Source organism: Typopeltis vanoorti, chromosome 21, assembly GCF_054136105.1.
Source record: "Typopeltis vanoorti isolate ZY-2024b chromosome 21, IOZ_Tvanoo_1.0, whole genome shotgun sequence".
Lineage (NCBI taxonomy): Eukaryota > Metazoa > Arthropoda > Arachnida > Uropygi > Thelyphonidae > Typopeltis > Typopeltis vanoorti.
This window is the reverse complement of record NC_143569.1, coordinates 24138947-24159574: the sequence shown is the minus strand read 5'-3', so window position 1 is coordinate 24159574 and position 20628 is coordinate 24138947. Positions and strand designations below refer to the sequence as shown.

Sequence of the window (20628 nt, the reverse complement as noted above, 5' to 3'; positions counted from 1 at the left end):
TCTCTAGAGCAGGATTTCTCAAACTGTGTTCCGCGAGAAGTTCTGGAATTTGTCATTTTAGTTTTCTAAGCATTTTTCATGAATAAATATTTTATAGTAAAAATATTCTGAGGAGAATAATATTCGTGAATATGTCGAAAAGCTCAGATCCAGAACACCTAATAACATCTGTGTATCGTTAATTTTCACACATTGAAATCTTTCATCAATCGGGAAAGAGAATACTGCCGTTTATGACCGATCATAAAAATTGCCTGCAAGCCGATTACAACAATGGGCGGCATGTTCTCAAAACTGAACGAAATAACATCTGCATTGCAAATGTCAATGACCAATCAGCAAGGAGGTATAAAGAAAATTTTTCCACTGAAATTGAAGATCAAGGTAGTCTGTATCCAGTTCTCAAATCTATTACTACTGAATACTTTTTTTGCAAGTTCGTATTGCAGTGTGTAAGTGCTTGTTCTAAAACTGAGTGCCGTGATTTTTTTAAAAGTAATAGGAATATAGAGTTAAAATCTAATATGAATAAGAGACGAGGCACTTTGTTTAATTTTGGTATTAAGAAATCTCTCATTTAACGTGTTTGTGAATTGAACAGTAGTTGAGTCATCCATCTCAAGCCTACAAAGATCTCCAGGATGTACAAAAGGAGGGGAAAACTACCAGCACACAGGAGAAAAAATCTGCATTCACTCCTAAGTACTTATAATAATATTATAAATATATTTGTGATCAGAATGGGATATGTCAATGAAAATCAGTGCAAAATATTATAAAATATTAGGATAAAATTTTATTGAATTATTAAGAAAAATTCTTCATGGTTGACGAGTCTTGCATATCTGGCAGGTATTTTTACAAAGTGCAATGAAATTAACTTATCATTACAAGGAAAGAATATTACAATTTTTAATACAAGAGATAAAATTGCATCTTTTGATAAGAAGTTGCAATTCTGGATTTCTACAGTTGAACAGAATAATTTTGATTGTTTTCCCACCTTGCATGAATTTTTGACTGAAATAAATTCTAAAGTAAATGAAGAAGTATCTAACGTAATTTTGGAACACTTGCATGACTTGCAATCAACCCTTTTGCAATATTTTCCAAAATCCAGTGAGGACAATTCCTGGGTTCTGAATTCATTTAGAGTGACATCTAAGCCAGCAGGCTTCACCCAAATGACTATGAAAATCTAATTGACTTAATTAGTGACTCTGATTTAAAACATATATACAAGGAACTGCCAATAAATGATTCCTGGACAAATTTAACAGAAGAGTACCCCAGCGTGTCAAAACTAACTATTCTTGTTTTACTTCCTTTTACAACAACATATTTATGCGAGGCAGGATTTTCATATTATGCTGCAACCAAATCAAAGTCCAGAAACAGACTCGGTGCTACACCAAACATGAGAATTCAGCTTTCTAATATTGTGCCTGATATCAAAAGAATTTGTAATTCAAAGACCCAAAAACATCAGCATCATTAAGAACTTAATTTGCAATATACGTGTTTTACTATTTTTGTGTTTTGTTTTTACTAATTAACATTTCACAATAAATGATTGTTTTTTCTTAACTCTTAGATTTACTCATTTATTTTATTTATATTTACCTACCCTACAAAACCAACAAACAGGAGAAAAAGTCTGCATTCACTCGTAAGTACTTATAATAATATAAATTTTTGGTGATCAGAATGGGATATGTCAATGAAAATCAGCACAAATTAATTTAATGATTGCTTAATTAATAATTAATTATCAATCATTAATTAACAATAAAATAAGCGAAATTATCAATTAATTATTAATTAACACATTACAAAATAACCAGGGTGTTCCGTGAACATTTCAGGATTTGTGAAGTGTTCCGTCATAGAAAAAGTTTGAGAAACCCTGCTCTAGAGGATTGTAACCAAATTATTTACAAAAAAAAAAAAATAAATAAATAAGAATACATATTGAAGATCTCTAATCAATCACTGGAATGGGCAAGCAGGTTTTTTCCTCCAGAAACTCGGGGGGGGGGGGGGTTGTCCTGTAAATTGAACAAAATCGGCTGTAGAACCCACACTATCTCAGACAATAAATATATAGTGTTAGATTAGGGACCACAAGATGGTGGCACTTGCCAGTCGCCTCTCTTCACTGGATGCCAGATACTGTTAGTGATGGTCTTGCACCAGCTGCCTCCAGTGGAGATTGAAACCCCCCCCCCCCCCCCCCAGTCTCCAAAGGCTAGATAGGGCTAAAATGGCTTACCTACTCCTGAGGGAATCAAAGTTTTATATATTGAAGAACTTCATTACATAAATCAAATTCCTGATATGTATACTCAGGAGTGGGGGGGGGATGCAGGTATTATGATAGTATTACATGAAAAAGTGACACCATTACGGACTTCTAATCAACAATTTTCCTCCAAATTAATCTGTTATCTGTCAACATTCCAATATTATCAGATCTTATATTTTGATCTTACCTACTCCTGAGGGAATAAAAGTTTTATATATTGAAGAACTTCAATATATAAATCAAATTCCTGATATGTATACTAAGGAGTGGGGCGGGGGGGTGCAGGTATTATGATAATATTACATGAAAAAGTGACACCATTACGGACTTCTAATCAACAATTTTCCTCCAAATTAATCTGTTATCTGTCAACATTCCAATATTATCAGATCTTATATTTTGATCTTCCTCTGGGTCTTTTTCCTGCCAACCTGGCAAAGAACACTTATTTTGCCAATCTTTCCTCTCCCATTCTGTTAAGCGACCATACCAGCTGAGATTATCTCTGCTAACACGTTCCTCAATGCTAACAATGGTAAATTCTTTCTGATATCCTCTCTTTTAATGTGATTCTGCCATTGATGCCATCTTTTCACTCCACTAATTTTTCTCAGAACTCTCATATCAGAGGTCTCTAGTCTTTGGTAAAGTGTTTTATTTCTAACCCAGCTCTCAGATACAAGTTAAAATTGGTTTGAATACTCTTGTATACAGTTCATTACTGTTTTGACTAATTTCTTTCTTATTCCATATAAATTTATTCAGATGACTTCCTACCATACCAAATTTACTAATTTTGTTGTCTATTTCTATATTTAATTTACCATCTTCACTAAAAATTGTGTCTAAATAGCTGAAATATATTACTTGTTCTATAGGTTCTCCATTCAGAATAGAGTCTCTGATGTTTTCAGTGATTCTATCCATTTTCATTTTCTTTGTCTTTTTAATATTGATTTTTATACCAATTTTTTAACAACAGTTATTCACTTTAGTCGTCAAGGAAACTTGCAGAATTGTACTGGATTTATTTAGAAGTATAACATCATCTGCATAAAGTAAACAGTTAAGTTTAATATTACTAATTTTAATATCAGATTTAATACCATCATCATCATCAAATTCCTGACATTTACCTTCTGGGGGGGGGGGTACAGGATACGATAGTACTACATGAAAATTTACATCATTACTAACTTCGTACCTACAATTTTCTGCCAAATCAATCTGTTACCTGTCAAAGCTACAACATTGTCAGATCTTATATTTATATATCTATCTTCTAAGGCACTTTATACCGTATTAATCCACCTATATCTTGGTCTTCCTCTGGGTCTTTTTCCAGCCAACCTGGCAGAGAACACTTGTTTTGCTAATCTTTCCTCTCCCATTCTGTATAAGTGACCATACCACATGAGATTAGCTCTACTAACACGTTCCTGGATGCTGTCAATGTCAAGTTCTTTCCTAATATCCTCGTTTTTAATATGATATTGCCATTGATGCCATCTGTTCACGCCCCTAATCTTTCTCAGGACTCTCATATCTGCGGTCTCTAGTCCTTGGTCAAGTGTTTTACTTCTGATCCAGCTCTCAGAACCATAAGTTAAATTTGGTTTGAACACTGTCTTGTTTACAGCTAATTTAGTGTTTTGACTAATTTCTCTCTTATTCCATATAAATTTATTCAGTTGACTTCCTACCATATCAGCTTTTGGTTCTGTATATTTTCAATGTTTCTGCCTATTTTCATTATCTTTGTCTTATTATTGCTGACCTTCATACTATATCTATCACAGCAGTTATTCAATTTAGTCAGGGAATCTTGCAGACTTGGAGCGGATTTTTTTAGAAGTATAACATCATCCGCATAAAGCAAGGAGCTGACATTAACCTCCAATTTTGATATCAGATTTAATATCACTTTCCTTCATAATGTATTTCCATATAGATAATGAATAACAGAGGTGATAATGTACATTCTTGTCTGACACCAGATTTAACATTAAACCATCTCCCTGTACTCCCTTCAATTCTAACTGCTGACTTACAACTCAAATAAAGACTAAGTATTGCTTGATATAATGATCCACTGACACCATACCACTGTAGCGTTTTGAATAGCTTCTCTCTTGGCACCTTGTCATATGCTTTTTCCAGATCTACAAAACTTAAATACAGATCTTTGTTATATTCCCATAACTTTTCAATTATTTGTCATAAAGCGAATATCTGATCCTGACAGCTTCTATTTGGCTTGAATCCGGCTTGTTCCTTACCAAGCTTCTCTTCTACAATCCTTCTCAACCGTTTCTGAAGTATACTGGCATAAATCTTACCAAGAACACTCGGTAAAGAAATACCTATGAAATTCTCACAATCAGTTTTATTTCCCTTTTTATATATGGGTACTGTGAGCTCTACTCCAATCATCGGGAATTCGTCCTTCTGTCGAGGATCTCTGAACTATGCAGTGTAGCCACTTTAAAACTTTTATACCTCCATACTTGAGCATTTCTGGTCTAATATCATCTACTCCAGCCTTTCCACATTTCAGACTTTGATGATTGGATAAGCTTATGTGTTCATCAGACATGTTGTAATAGGTTTCACAGTATAATAAGAACACAGAAGGTTAAGAAAATAACTATTTATTAACTTAAAGCTAATATTTTGCTGGTATTATATCCAGCATCTTCAGAGCACACAACACAAAGTTTGTTACAAATGTAAGACAACCACAATCCAGTGTAACAGTGGGGGCTAGTATAGGTGATTGCAGCGTGCAACACAAGACTAAAGTCATAATATGGCACCATCTAGGTAAAAAAATAAAATAAAAAAATATATAAAAAAATTTTGAAATAGTAGTCAAAAAAATTCAAATTGAAAAAATATAAATTAAAAAATATTAATTTGGTCTTAGGATGACTATCTCCCAAATCTTTGGTAGATTTATACAGCCATACTTGTTAAGGTTTGGAGTATGTTTTAAGGCTTCTGTTGATTCCAGGAACAACCTCTCTGACTTGTAGAAGCTTCTGTGCATTACTTTTGTTTCTTTCCAATTGATCCTGTGTGCAGGGGTATCCATAGCATGGTCTGCCAGACCCGACTTACCATAGCGAAAGTGTCGGATATATTTTTTGTGTTCACTCAGGCGGATGTCCACATTTCTTCCTGTCTGTCTGTAATAGGCTTGATGGCAAGAACAGGGCACTTCATAGGCACCTGGATGTGATAAAGGAGTGCATTTGTCCTTAGGTGAATGGATGAGAGTTGCTAATTTTATATAAGGTTTAAATACTGTGCGTAGTTGGTGTTTGTTAAGCACCCTAGATATCTTTTCAAACGTGCCTTTAATGTATGGGATGGTGATGGTTTTGTTGTAGTCTTCTGTGGTAGATAGAGCAGATTTATGGGTAGCATTTAGTATGTTATCTATTTTGTGGGGATTATAACCATTGATTAAGAAGGTTTCATGTAGGTGAGAAAGTTCAGCAGTGAGAGCAATGTCATTGGAACAGTGTGCTCTGAAGATGCTGGATATAATACCAGCGAAATATTAGCTTTAAGTTAATAAATAGTTATTTTCTTAACCTTCTGTGTTCTTATTATACCGTGAAACCTATTACAACAGACTTTGATGTCTTTTTCTATTTCAAGCATGGATATGTATTCCTGATTGCATGCCTGTTCAGTGTTTTTTATCGCTGTGCTGTCATCACTGCTAGTTTTATTTAGCAATTTTTCGAAGTAATTACCCCATACTTCAAGGATATCTTTTATCTCCAGTTTTCGTATCACTTTTATCATCTCTAATTCCTTTTACAACACTCTTTCCTCCATTTCTGAGCTTCTTCAACAATCTCTAGAATATCTAGCCACCTTCTTGATATTTATTTTCTATGATCTTACCAAAGTCTTCACATGACTTTTATTTAGTTAGTTTTACACAGTGTTTAGCTTTCTTACATTTGTCTCTGTATTCTCTAAGAGCACAAGCTGACTTAATTACCAGGAACTTTTGATATGCTTTCTTCTTTTCCTTCACTGCCTCTTTAACTTCCTGTGTCCACCAGGGAGTTCTGATTTTTCTATCCTTGCAGGCAAACTCACCACATGCCTCTCTGACTGAATCAATCAAGGTTTTCTTCAGGATTTGCCACTCAATGGTCAAAGTTTGGTTCTTCTTCTCAAACTCTTTAATTTTTTCTTGAATAATGTCTATGTACTTTAGTCTACAGGTCACATCTGAGAGCTACTCAACATTTATTTGCTTTAAAACTTTCTTAAATGCTCTTCTTTTCAATATGAAATTCAATTTTATCCTGCTCAAGACTTAATTGTGATCACTTCCAATATCAAATCCTCTGTACACTAGTGTCCTGCACCAGGGAGAAAACATCACTATCAACAATAATATAGTCAATGAGAATTTTCTTATTCCTTGCCTCTTCTCTCCATGTGAATTTGTGCACATTTTTATGTTGGAACATGGTATTAGTAATAACCAGTCCATATCCTGAGCAGAAATTCAACAAGTATTTGCCATTATTATTAGCTTTGCTCTTTTCTCCAATTTCCCAAAATGTTTTTTTATTTCTGACAATCATTTCCTACTCTATTTAGATCCCCAACAAGGACCAACTTTTCCGTTTTCATTTTGTCAGTTACTTTCTCTATAGGATCAAAAAATTCCTCCACTTCTACCCTTAGTAGAACCTTCTGTGGGAACATAGGCACAAATAAGTCTCATTGTCCAGTTCCCCATTCTCATATTTTTCCACATCACTCTATTTGAGACTGCCTGCCATTCAAGAAGATTAGCCTCGTATTTAGTGTTGAATACTATGGCTACACCTTCTTTTCCTTGATTGTCATTGCCTAAATATAACATTTTGTATTTATTGCTCAAAAAGATCTCACAAGTTTTTGTCTTTTTTTGTTTCAGTCACCCATATTATGTCGATCTGGTACTTATCTAATTCCTCAGCTAGCTCCATTTCTTTGCCATTCAGGCTTCTTATGTTGATAGTACCGATCTTTAACTCTGGTGATGTTGAGTTGGGGTGTGTTTTCAGATTTGTTCCAGTAGTTGACTTTTCACTGTTTGCCCTGGTTCCCTGGTGAAAACAACAGGGGCCTTGTTTAACTGGGCAACGCCCCAGCTGGCATGAAATTTTGTCATGTTGTACCATCATTTTTTATTTTGGTTTACAATTTGGTCGGCTAAATCCCATCCTCGTTCATTCAGTACCCAGGTAGATACCTGACAGGGTGCACCACGAGAAGGTGAGTATTGGACATTAGGTCGGAAGCCCTGGTCAGTTCTCCACATTCCTTTAAAGCTATGTGGAGGTCTCCTCTCAGTTATACAGCTTTAACCTCAAGCACCCCAATTTAATACCACTTTCCTTCATAATGTGATCCATATAGATAATAACAGTGGAGATAATGTTCACCCTTGTTGCACACACATGATTTTACATTAAACCATCTTCCTGTGTCTCCTTTAATTCCAACTTCTGACTTACAGCTTAAATTGAGACTACATATTGCTTGAAATGTCTCATTTACATCAATATAACCATAACTGTAGCACTTTGAAGTGCTTTCCTCTTGGCACCTTGTGATATGACTTTTCCAGGTCAATAAAACTTAAATACAAATGTTATATTTCCAAGATTTCTCAACTATTTGTCTTTAAGTGAAAATCTGAGCCTGACACCTCTATTTGTCCCTGAATCTAGCATATTTTTCACCAAGTTTCCTTCCACAATTATTCTTAACCTTTTCTCAAGTATATTTGCATGAATCTTACCAGGAACACCAGTAGGAAAATATCTCTGCAATTCTCACATTCAGTTTTATTTCCCTTTTTGTAGATGGGTATTATGAGAGCTCTACTTCAATCATGTTGAATTCGACCCTTTGACCAGCCCTTCTGAATTATGCAGTACAGCCACTGGTAAACTTTTATACCTCCTTATTTGAGCATTTTTCTGGTCAAATTTCATCTACTCCTCCACCTGCCTTTCCACATTTCAGGTTTTTGCTTTTTCTACTTTAAGTATGGTCTGGACTGCATTTCTGTTGAAAGTTTTCTACTGCTATGCTGACACTGCTTTTTCATTTAGCAATCATTCAAAGTAATTACTCCAGACATTCATAATATCTTTATCTTCAATTTTCATGTCACCTTTATTATTTCTGATTCCTCTTAAAGTACTCTTTCTTCCATTTCTAAGATTTATCAACAACTTCCAGAATATTTTGCCACTTTTCTGATATTTATTTTCAGGTCTTCCCTTGATTTTTGTTTAGCTAGTTTTACACAGTGCTTTGTTTTCTTACATTGTTCTATGTTGTTCTCTACTGAGAGCACAAGCTGACTTACTTGCTAGTAACTTTTGATATGCTATCCTCTTTTTCTTGATTGCTTGGTTCTTGTTTTCAAGCTCTTTCATTTTTTCTTGAATGATGTTTGTGTATTTGAGTCTGCTGTTGACCTTTGAAAGCTATTCAACTTTAATTTGTTTTAAAACTTTCTTAAACACTCTTCTTTTTAGTATGAAATTCAATTTTATCCTGTTCAAAACTAAATAATGATCACTTCCTATTTCAAATCCTCTGCATACTTTTCTATTGAACAAACTTAAATGACTAAAAGCCAAGCAACGACAAAATGTGGGGGGAATGATTTAATATTTTGAATGCACCACTAGTATTGTTTTGCTAGAAGACTTGAAGTGAATTACATGAAACTAATAAAAAGAAAATACAAAATATACATTACTCAAGAACAGTGATATAGTATTAAGTTACAAATGAATTACTGACATTTCAAGTTGTGAAATATATTTTGTGTTTCTCTCTCACTTTTCACTTCCTTTTTTTTTTTTTTTCCCCAGTGTATGATGATATAACGGCTATGAGGCTTTTTACAGGGAAGTACAGCACCATCTCAATCCCCCCAAATTTTATCCAGGCTCAGGACCGGCATAGCTGATGAATCGAGCCTATGGCTGGGGATTAAGTATTCCTGACTGTAATCCATGTGTGTTCGTGGGGCCAATTTGCCTGCTCGTGGGAGGAAAAACCGCCGGTTAAACTGGGGAGAAAAACGCTCTGTCCATTCCCAAGACAGGCTGAAGATCCTTACGCTCCTCACGTCAGCAATGAGAATTGACCCAGGACACTCCTTTCCCAGGCATATGGTTGTGAAGCTCATAGCCACTCGGCTAACCTCGCAGACTTCACTTCCATATTATGTACCCAATGAAATCTAGAAAGATGAAACTACTTTTGTGTTCGAAATAATAGTTATTTCTAATTTGTTATCCCTCAGCTTTTCATCTGTATAGTTCAGTTATAGTTTCAAGAGGATCTCTTTTATTAGAAAATTTTAGTAAAGAAATTTCAAAATGATATTAATAATTCTGCTCTGGCTTAATGAAATTTAATGAAATTTTATAGTTAAAATGTATATTAAAAGTTGTCAGTTTTGATTTCAATCTGATCATTATTGTTGTGAAAAAATTAGGTAGAACAAACTTTTTTGTCTAGAGCCAAATGGCTATCTACACAATGAAGTAGCAGGTATGCTTACAGAATAATGTTGTTAAAAACAACAAAATAATTATTGTGTCTGAATGACCACCTGTATATGTTGTCTACCTCTTGGGTGATGTTAGGTATTCATACCAAATACTTTAAAGCAATAGTTTTCAAGAAAATTCATCTTTTGGTGAATTGTTTTTTTGATCATTTGCATTTGCGATGAATTGTTTATTCAATAAATTGCTTTTTTGATGAATTGCCATTTGATAAACTGTCTTTCAATGAATTTTCATGGAACCACAGAAAAATGTATGCAGCAAAGAAAATACAAGTGTGGTATTTTCACTTTCTTATACACTGTCTTATACAATGAAACTGTATAAGACACTGTCTTATACAATGGAATGATAACTCTTTTATCTCTGCAGGTCAGCATCCTTCTCAGTATTGCAGCAATCCTCTGGGTTACCTTCACCACCTTTGCAATATGCCCCCTGAATTTCAGTTTTGTATCAATCATCACCCCCAGATCTCTCATCTCTTGTACTTCCTCCAGTACAGCTCATCTGTCTAGTTTATTGAAATCCTCTTGCAGGACTGCCGGATCTGCACCATTACTAATAACCCTTCCTAGTTTCACATCATCTGCAAACAACTGAATATCCCCCTGCAATCCATTGACAATGTCATTGATATAAAGGTTAAACAATACAGGTCTGAGTACTGAGCTCTGTGGGACCCCTACTTGTAACTTTCTGCCTCTTTAATATTGCCCCACCATACACAACTCTCTGATACCTGTCAGACAGCCAATCCTGAATCTGTTGACTAACCCGACATCTAAACCCATGTTCTTCAATTTAAATATCAGCATATCATGTGGCATCCTGTCAAATGCCTTTGCAAAATCCCAAAAAATGACAGTATATGCCTTTTCCTCATCAACTGCTCTTGTCACTTTATTATATAAGGCTATCATATTACTAAAGCAAGAGCACCCCTTAACAAATCAATGTTGACTCTCACAGATAACATTACCCTCATCTGCCCAACGCTGTATGTTGTCCCTCACTAATTTCTCCAAGATCTTAACAATTACTGATGAAACACAAACTGGCCTATAGTTAGACACTTCCAGTCTGCTACTGCCCTTATGCAATGGCACTATCTTACCTTCCTTCCATTCCTTGGGTACCTTTCCCATAGCCAGACTTTCGTTGAAATCCAGGTCAATGGAGCTGTCAGTTCTTTAGCACATTCTCCCAAAACCTGTGGTGAAATACCATTCATGTCCCACAGCTTTACTGGCATCTAGGGTGCTCAGTATTTGGAATACGCTCTCCTCCTGCACCTTGAACTTGCCCTATCCCTCTAATATTAAAACTTACTTCTCCATGATGAAATACTCCAATAAAGTGTTTATTGAACAACTCCACAATGTCATTCTTCCACAATCATTTCTCCTCTTACTGGCCACATAGCTAAAAAATTCCCTAGGATTTTAGGGATTGCCAAAACAGAACACACAGCAGAAATTGCTACAAACAAAAATTTATTCCCTGAAACTCATGTGTAAGTAAAATTGTTATTTTTTTTATAAATATTCTTGTAATTTTTAATGAATATTGTTAAGTAGTTATGTATCTAATTATCGGCCTCTCTCGTATTCAAAGCACCAGTATGTGCCGTTGCAGGTTCTTACGCATTTATTCGTTTACTAACAAGCGAGAGCAGTGAGCACTCCGATTCTGATCTGCGCACCGCTTTGAATAATAGGCTATATCTTCGGAAATTTTTCGAATTTCCTGATAAAAAGTTAGGAACAGATTTTTAAAAGTACATACTTTCAGAAAATAATATTAAAAAATCGATTTTTTTGATCCTCTAAATAGTACTGCCTCCTTAAAACTATCAAAAACTTACAAATTAGCAAAAAGAAAATGCCATAGAGGGAAAAACCTGACGTGATAGAGAAAAATGGGTTTTGAAATCAGCGCACCCAAATTAGTAAAAAACAAGTGTCAGATCATAATCAGCAGGAAAAAAAATTTTTTTTTTGTTGGCCAGTGTTATCAATAAGTTTTAATGGTAATTTTGTTTTATCCTTTACATATCAGGTTGCTTTTAATTTTATTTGGTTCATCTTAACTCTTGATAATACCCATTTTTTGTGATGAATGCTGGTCAGAGGATGAGGGAATACAAATTATTAGGTATACCAAAAGGGTAGTTGATTATTGGATTCACGTTCAATAGTGAACTTGATATTTCACTGTAAATACTTCATTTCAGACATAACCTTTCCTTCTTATATGATGGTTCTTGATATTTGTTTGCTGTGATCTCATAATTTTCTAGTTATGTTTGGAAATTAATTTACCCACTGAATATATGGTTACAAAGTGCTATTTCAAGAGTTGCTTGACATGTTAATCTATTTAGTGATTGATAAATTAAGGTTAAAGTTGCACTTTGAATTTAATTGCCTGTCACTTCTGAACATAAGTTTGCCCTAGCAGGAATTGTTCAAACTTCAGGAGTTGTGCCCTTTAAATAATGAGATTGATTTTTTTTACAGGACAGTCCTTTGAATGAAAGTAACAAATGCATTTATAGTTTTGACCTCTAGAGTATAACTTTTTGACTGCTGGTGCAACTTTTGAGTCAGGTGTTGCAGCATTTTTTGTGGCAGCTGTTGAAGTGTGAGAGTGTGTGTGTGTGTGTGTGTGTGTGTGTGTGTGTGTGTGTGTGTGTGTGTGTGTGTGTGTGTGTGTGTGTCAGACATTGCATCATGGAGCAAAGAGCTGAAAGAGATAAAATTTTACTGTAAATTAGGAAAAACTGCTACAGAAGTGTACCAAGACCTAAAAAAAAGTTTATGGCAATGACTGTCTGAGCTGTGCACAAGTAATCTGTTGGTTTTCAGTGTTTAAAGAGGGGAGGGAGTCCCTGGAGGATGAACCACACTGTCGACAGCTAGTTTTGAAAATTTGGTGAAAGCTAGGGAAATTGTTGCCCATGACAGGCAAATAACCAAGAGGCTAATTGCTGTACAGCTTGGTTTTGGTAAGGAAGTGACCGGATTAATCTTAGAAAGAGACTGTTATAAGCATTGTTTCGTTTTTCTGTATGTCTATATATATATACAGGGTGTTCGGGATAAATTTGACATATTTATAATTAATTATATTTTTCCGTAAGTTACATGTATTAACACACACTTCTCTTCATTTAAAAGTTTGGACCCTTCTTCATTCATATACAAGATGTCAGAAAGGATGGATAGCTGGAACCCACCTGAATCATGGAAGAGAATAACTTGTATCATGATGATTCGTGCCCGCCATCAAAATAAGGATATTACGACTGCTGCCCAATGCTCCCTGAATACAGTAAAAACAATCAGGCATGAACTAGAGACTTGCAATGGTGACTACGAGGATGTAGCAAGAAGAAAGATCCCTAGCAGGTGATCTGATTGCGTTCGTACAGCAGAATTCCTTGCAAATCTGCAGGAACAGGTGTTGAAGAACCCTGGCATTGGAATTCGGGCTTTGTTCGTGGAGTTGCTAACTGTAGTCAAGCCCTGGATAACAAGGGTAGCCAATGGTAGGCCGTATGTATGGCAGCAGGATTCGGCCCCTTGCCACACCTCTGGGAAAAGTCAAAAATGGTTGTCTGAAAATTTCTACGACTTCACCAGTCCAAATGTTTGTCCTCCAAACTCCCCAGACCTTAACCCCATGGATTATTTTGTATGGGGCGCAGTTGAAAAAGACACCAATCGCACTTCCAGTAATACAAAAGCCCAGTTAATGGATAAAATTAAAACAGTTTTTGCGGCCCTTCCCAGGGAGACTGTAGCATCAGCTTGTTCGAGGTTCCGAAGCAGGATTGAAGCTGTGATCAATGCTAATGGTGGTTATTTTGAGTAAATCTTGTTGATAGTATTGTAATTAACTCTGCCTGTAATGTTTTTTGTCAATTCATTAAATTTAATAGATACAAAGAAGATTTTCTTTTTCCTTACGAAACTGTCAAATTTATCCCGAACACCCTGTATATACAGGAAAACTGCCATTATTATTTTTCAACACAAGAGGAAGATTTGCTTGAAGTTGTGCCACGCATGTTGATAGAGAGAATACTGCATTGCATGTTATCAAAATTTCATCCATGCAGTTGATCAAGATCGTGATGTGTTGCAAAGAATTGTCACCAGTGAGGAAAGTTGTTTTTAGTTTGATACGGAAACGAAATGCCAGAACATGGAATGTCATTTCGTCGGGTTGCAAAAATCACTTGTCAAGACAATGGTCTTTTTTTTTCCTTCAATATTGATGGAATTATCCACCGCGAATTTGTTCCTGAGGGCACCACAGTGAACAGTCATTACTATATAAGAGTAATGCAACATCTGTGTCTGCATGTGACACGAGGGGAAAAACTGTTCTACAACAACAATTGATTTCTGTTGCATGACAACATGCCCACATACTGTGCGCTGCATATGAAGCAGTTTCTGGCTTCAAAGTCGATCTGTGTGATCACTTTCCCCCCCACACCTGTTGGCCAGATTTGGCTCCCACAGACTTTTCCCTCTTACCAAAGATGAAGTGTGCCTTGAAAGTGGGAGTGCTTCAGCAACATTGAGGACATCCAACACAATATGGCCTAGACACCAAAAGAGATTCGTATTCAGGAATTCCACCGTGCCTTTGAACACTTGTATGACAGATGTTAATGTTGTGTGGATTTGGAGGGAGATTATTTTGAATCTGTGTAATTGACAATTCCAAATATAGTTCTTTGATATAATAATTGTTTCTCATTACTTATTTGCTTATATACTGTGTGTGTAAGCAAACCTCTACTTACAAACTTTCAAGATGCAAACAATTTGTACTTACTCACACCAAATTCCAAATATATTATTATTATTATTATTATTATCTGAGACCTCCAGGGAGTCAAGGACCCATCGAGGAAGGCTGTAAATTACCCAACCCAGCTATCATACCTTCCCTTAAATTCATTTACGCTAGATGCACTCACTACCTGTAAGCGCAAATTATTCCACTCACTCACTGCTCTGGGAGAAAAACCTAGCTCTTGACTGAGAACAACCTTAACTTCCACGGATGCCCCCGTGTTCTCTCCCTGCCTTCCATATAACGAAAAATTTTCATTTGAAATGCTATAACACCCATTCAAAAGTTTATAGACCTCTATCATATCACCCCTCTTTCTCCTATTAACCAGAGTGTGTAATCCACATACTCGCAATCTGTCCTCATAATCTAAATCCCATAATCCGGATATAATCTTTGTAACTCTTCTTTGTACCCTTTCCACTGCTTCTTTATCCCCTTGGAACCTGGGAGACCAAATCTGCGCACAGTAATCCAAGTGTGGGCTTATCAAAGCCTTATAAAGAGGCAAAATTACTTCCTTATCCTTACATGTCAAGGTTCGCTTCAACATAGCAATTATCCTCTGAGTTGTATTTGCAACTTTTGCTATGTGACCTTTGAACTTGAAATTCTTATCCACCAATACACCAAGATCCCTTGCCTCTTCAGTTTCTTGTATCATAACCCCACTAATATAATATGCTGCTGGAACTCTAATCATGCCAAAGTGCATAACTTTACACTTACTAACATTAAACTGACAGCCATTTATTTCTCATTACTTAATGGGCACAGTGTGTATATAAGCAAACATCTACTTACAAACTTTCAAGATGCAAACAATTTGTACTTATGCACACCACTCAGACTAATAAATTACAACCCCAAATTGTTTCGTTTTTCTGTATGTCTATAGACATACAGGAAAACTGCCTTTATTATTTTTAAACTACAATCTTCTTTAGCATCATGTTGTTTAAGGAAATTAACAATGTAGACTAGATAATAACTACGTCCATGACTAGATTAGGAAAATGTCATCTATATATCTCTTCCATAACCTAGGTCTCAATGGGAATGAAGAGATATATTGATGACATTTTCCTAATCTGGAGTTATGGACCTGATTCCTTAAAGAATTTCTTAGACCATCTCAACAGTCAACACCTGAAAATCCAATTTACTGTAGAATTGGAGATTGGTGTGTCTCTCTCACTCCTAGATGTCAAACTCACTCGTGTATTTGAAAAATTGAAGATCTCTATGTTAGACAAACATGCTTGCTCTCTCCTCTGTGAAGAAAAGGATATTAACAAAGAACTTCAGTTTCTTCTTGCAACCTTTCAACAAAATGATTATTCAAAACAAACAGAAAGCTACTATTCAATCCACCTCACCTCTTCACCATATTGAAATAGAAATAATGAAAAAGGCTAACTATCCCTACCATGTATCCATTCCATTTCACCTAGGTTAGCTAAAGTTCTCAAAAAAAATTTAACATCAGACTTGTTTAACTACTCTACCCAAGCTCCATTTCTTACTCAGTATGCCCAAAGAAAACCATAATATATTCTCAGTATGCCCAAAGAAAACCTTAAAATATTCTGGCATTCACCGTGTTTGGTGCACCTGCAGCATGCCTTATTTTGGCTAGACCGAAAAATCCATTGAGTTATGTCTAGAAGAACATCTCATATAGCAGAACTAGAGCCAGTGCTCTGTCTGACCACATTCTCAATTCTGCTGATGCTAACAATGAAAACTCTATCACTCACCCAGTCATGTGGAAGAAATCAGAAAACATCTTTCAATGCTATGATGAACTGGAAAGAAAAATTGTAGAATCTAAAGAAATCGTCCTCAATCCACCACATCTCAACATTAACCTGAGTTATAATCTCTCAGACTCTTATTGCACTGCCATCAAATTTAGGTGTTCACGAGATCTTGAACACGTGCACATGCCCAACAATGAAGAGATACACAAGCCTTCAAATGTTAATACATTAGCATTTTAACATATAGATTTTCTTACCTGTTTGTTGGTGTTTCTCTCATGTTATTCACCCAATGAAGTCTTCTAAGAAGATGAAACTAGTTGTGCACTTTATTTAAAAATAGTGTTTCTATGTTTATCTCTCGGCTTCTTGTCACATAATGTTTCATATATTATTATTATTATTATTATTATTATTGTTTATTGTGTGTAAAGGGGAGGTAAGAATAAATTTTGAGATTTAAGAGTTTAAAAAAAAGGATTTTGAGACCAAGTCCATCAAGCAAAGGAAAGAAGCTTTGAGGCATTATCACTTATTTTATGAAATAAACACTTATAGTTGGTTTTTAAAATGGATAAGTTTTTTTTTGTAATTATCTTGGCAATTAAGTTTTCTCTGGATTCATGAACTTATGGTAATGAGTTTGATATATAAATTTTATGCAGCTTTTTTTTTTAAACAGGAAATCATTACATAACTGCTTTACATAAACTGCTTTTCTCTTCAGGTGATTACCAAGTTTATTCGTAAAGCAAAGGTATATGAAGAATGTTGGGTTTTTGATAGCCTTATAGGTCATAGAGTGCCTCTGGAAGTTAGTCTTTTGACTACACTCAAGCATCCTAATATAGTACAGGTAAATGGCTAACATTTGTTTCATAGTATAAATCAAAATATTTAGTTTTGTTTAGCTGTCATTTCTGTAGTTTTTAGAATTATAAAATAAAGATGTTTTTTTCTGATCATATAAAAATTTAAGAAATGCTATTTTGAACAGTTAGTTGGGAGGGGGGTAAAGAAATAAATATTCTGTTGTAAACCAAATAGAGGAATGTTTACATTTGAAAAATAACAGAGATATACTGATAGTATATCTTAGATAGTATACGTGGAGCTTGGGAGAAAGAAATGAAAGAGGAGACAGACTGGTGGAGTTTTGCAGAAAACACGAATTGATAGTGACTAACACCTGGTTTCAATAAAATGAGCGAAGACTGTATACTTGGAGAGCACCTGGACAGAGAGGTGAAGAAATCAGATTGATTATATATTAATTAACTCAAGATATAGAAATGTAATAAAAAATGTAAAAACTTATCCTGGAGCAGACTGCAATAGTGACCATAACTGCTCACAATTAAAGAAAAATCAGATTAAAATGAATAAATGAAGGAAATGCAACTAGAAAAATAAGAATTGATGGATTAAAAAGAAAAGATATCAGAGAGAAATATCAAGCTGAACTAGAAAGATCATCAGTATTGATACTGATAGATCCTTATAAGTAATCTGGACTGATCTAAGAGAGAAAATCAAGGAATGTGCTAAAGGTCTTCTGGGTGAGGCAAAGAGGAGGGGAAGGAAGTCCTGGATTACTGAGGAGGTGATAGAAAAATGGTCGAAAGAAGAAAATGGAAGAATAACAGCAGCTAAGAAGCCCAAGCCAGGTATAAAGAGATCAATAAACAAGTAAAACTTCTGGCTCAATCAGGTCTGCAAGGAAATAGAGGAAAATGTTACAGCAAAGGATATGAAAAAGGTCTTGAACTTGATTTCAGGGAAGAAGAGAAAGATAAAAAGCAGTGCTTTGAAGGATGAAAGAGGAAAGATTTTGTTGGAAAAAAATGATAAGATGGAAGAAGTATGTTACAGAACTTTATGGAGATGAAGATAATCTGGAATGTGATCAGATAGAAAATGACGATGCCCCAGAAATTAAGGAATGGGAAATCGAAGCAGCCATTAAAAGAATAAAGGATAGGAAAGTTCCAGGAGTGGATGATATTCAAGAAGAGTTACTGAAGGCATTGGGAAAGGAAGGTATAAAATCCATAATCTTTAATAGAAGTCTGGAGGAGGATAGAATACCTAAAGACTTTGTAAGATTATTTTTATTTGTATTCCCACGACTACAGGAACGATGGATTGTAGCAAGCACAGAACTATTAGCTTGATTAACCACGTTGCAAAAGTCCTAATCAACATATATAGAAGAATGGAACAGATGATAGAGAGGGAATTAAATGAAGCACAGTTTGGTTTCAGGAGAAACGGGGAAACCAGGGAAGCTATCACAACACTACGGATATTGGAGGAAAGAATGATCGAGTGCAATCTATGCTTTGTGGACCATGAAAAAGCTTTCACTAACGTTAATCACTCTGTTTTATTTGATATTTTGCATAAAATAGGAATAGATAAAAATATTATCAGAATTTTGTTCAGAATATACAAAACTCAAGAAGCCAGGGTCAGATTTGAAGGAGAGGATGGATCTCCATAAGAAAGAGTGTGGGATGTCCCCACTCCTTTTTAATGTCTATAGTGAATGGATGATGAGGGAGGCCTTGGAAGATCTGAAGGATGGAATAAAGATAAACAGACATGTGATAAATAATATAAGATATGCAGATGACATTGTACTTATGAATGAAACAGAGGAAGAATTTTGAACAGACTGAACAGGGTTGGAAATGAGAGATATAAAATGAAAATAAACATTCAGAAGACAAAAGTGATGAAGATTTCGAGGAAAGGAAATGATGGAATGGAAATCACTTTGAACGGACAAAGAATAGAAAATGTAAAAATTTTTGAATGTCTTGGGAGTTGGATAACAGAAGACAATAGATCTAATTATGAAATTAAGACCAAAATTAAAAAAGCAAAAGCAGCATTTTTCCAAATATACCACATATTAGGAAATAGAAATCTGAACATACAGTTGAAAGTAAGAATCCTCAAGACAATGATCTGGAGCATGGAGACATATGGATGTGAGTCCTGGACAATCAATAAGGAGATGATTGACTGACTGAATGCATTTGAAATGTGGTGCTTGAAAAAAATGGATCCTATCAGCTGGACTGAAAGAGTGAGCTATGAAGAGGTTCTTAATGGATTCAAAATGAAAAAAGACTATATGGCTAGTATCCAAAGAAGAAAAATAGCGTTTGCAGGACATTTGATGGGGGGTTCTTCTGAAGAACTTCCCAGAATAGTATTGCAGGGGATGGTGGAGGGAAGGAGAGGAAGACCCCCAACTGCAATGGAAAGACAACATCAAAGATTGGATGGGCAAGAGATAGAGAGGCATGGAAGCAGACTGTTCATCAGCTGCAACCCTCTTAAAGAGGAGGCCACAGGATTAGATTAGAAACCATCAGGGAACAATTAAGTTTTCTTATGAAACAAATACCTTTCATGGAAAGTTATTGTCATTCATTTTTGCTGTTTAATGATATTAACTCATGGCCCCATATAAAAATAGAATATAAACTAAGTAATTTGTTAAGTTGCTACTATTTTTCTGGATTCAACCTTTGTTTTTAAAACAAGTGTTTTTCATAAGATAGAAGAAACTTCAGATCCAATAATTGGAAATTATTATGGTGTGTGTACACACATTCACCCACTAGTTGCCATGGCAGGTAATCTTTCGCTGGCGATAGCCGCAGGTGGAGTTGACGAGAAAGGAATTATGTCATCGAAGACTCTTTACAATGCTTTGATTACTTGCACACCTGGACTGTTGTGCATAGATTTCATCTTGTGGATTCTAAGTGGATAAAGAAGCCACTAAAGCAAATCAAGAACGGGCAAAATTAATATTTATTGTTCCCTAATCTCGACAAGTATGGTTGAGATTAGGGGAACATTTCATATTAATATTGACACTAAAAATTATATTTGTAATGGCTGCTTTCTGCTACTGCTGTTTTCATATGAAGCAAAAAATTGTTTATTTAAATTTCCTTAAATCCTTATTCTAGCTCCTTTTATAATCATATTCTTGTTTTACTGTTTTGAAATTCAGTGACAAGCATTTTAACAGAATAAGACCCGA

General features: G+C 35.2%; 1 protein-coding gene across 4 annotated transcripts in view; it reads left to right on the top strand.

Annotated features, from left to right (window-relative positions):
- Nucleotides 1-20628, top strand: part of Pask (PAS domain containing serine/threonine kinase) — a 401386-nt gene that overhangs the window by 300385 nt on the left and 80373 nt on the right. For all 4 annotated transcript variants that reach the window (XM_090411081.1, XM_090411082.1, XM_090411083.1 and 1 more), the window contains one exon: nt 17290-17418. In XM_090411081.1, coding sequence (XP_090267207.1) covers nt 17290-17418 — 129 coding nt within the window. The remainder of the gene's footprint in view (nt 1-17289; nt 17419-20628) is intronic.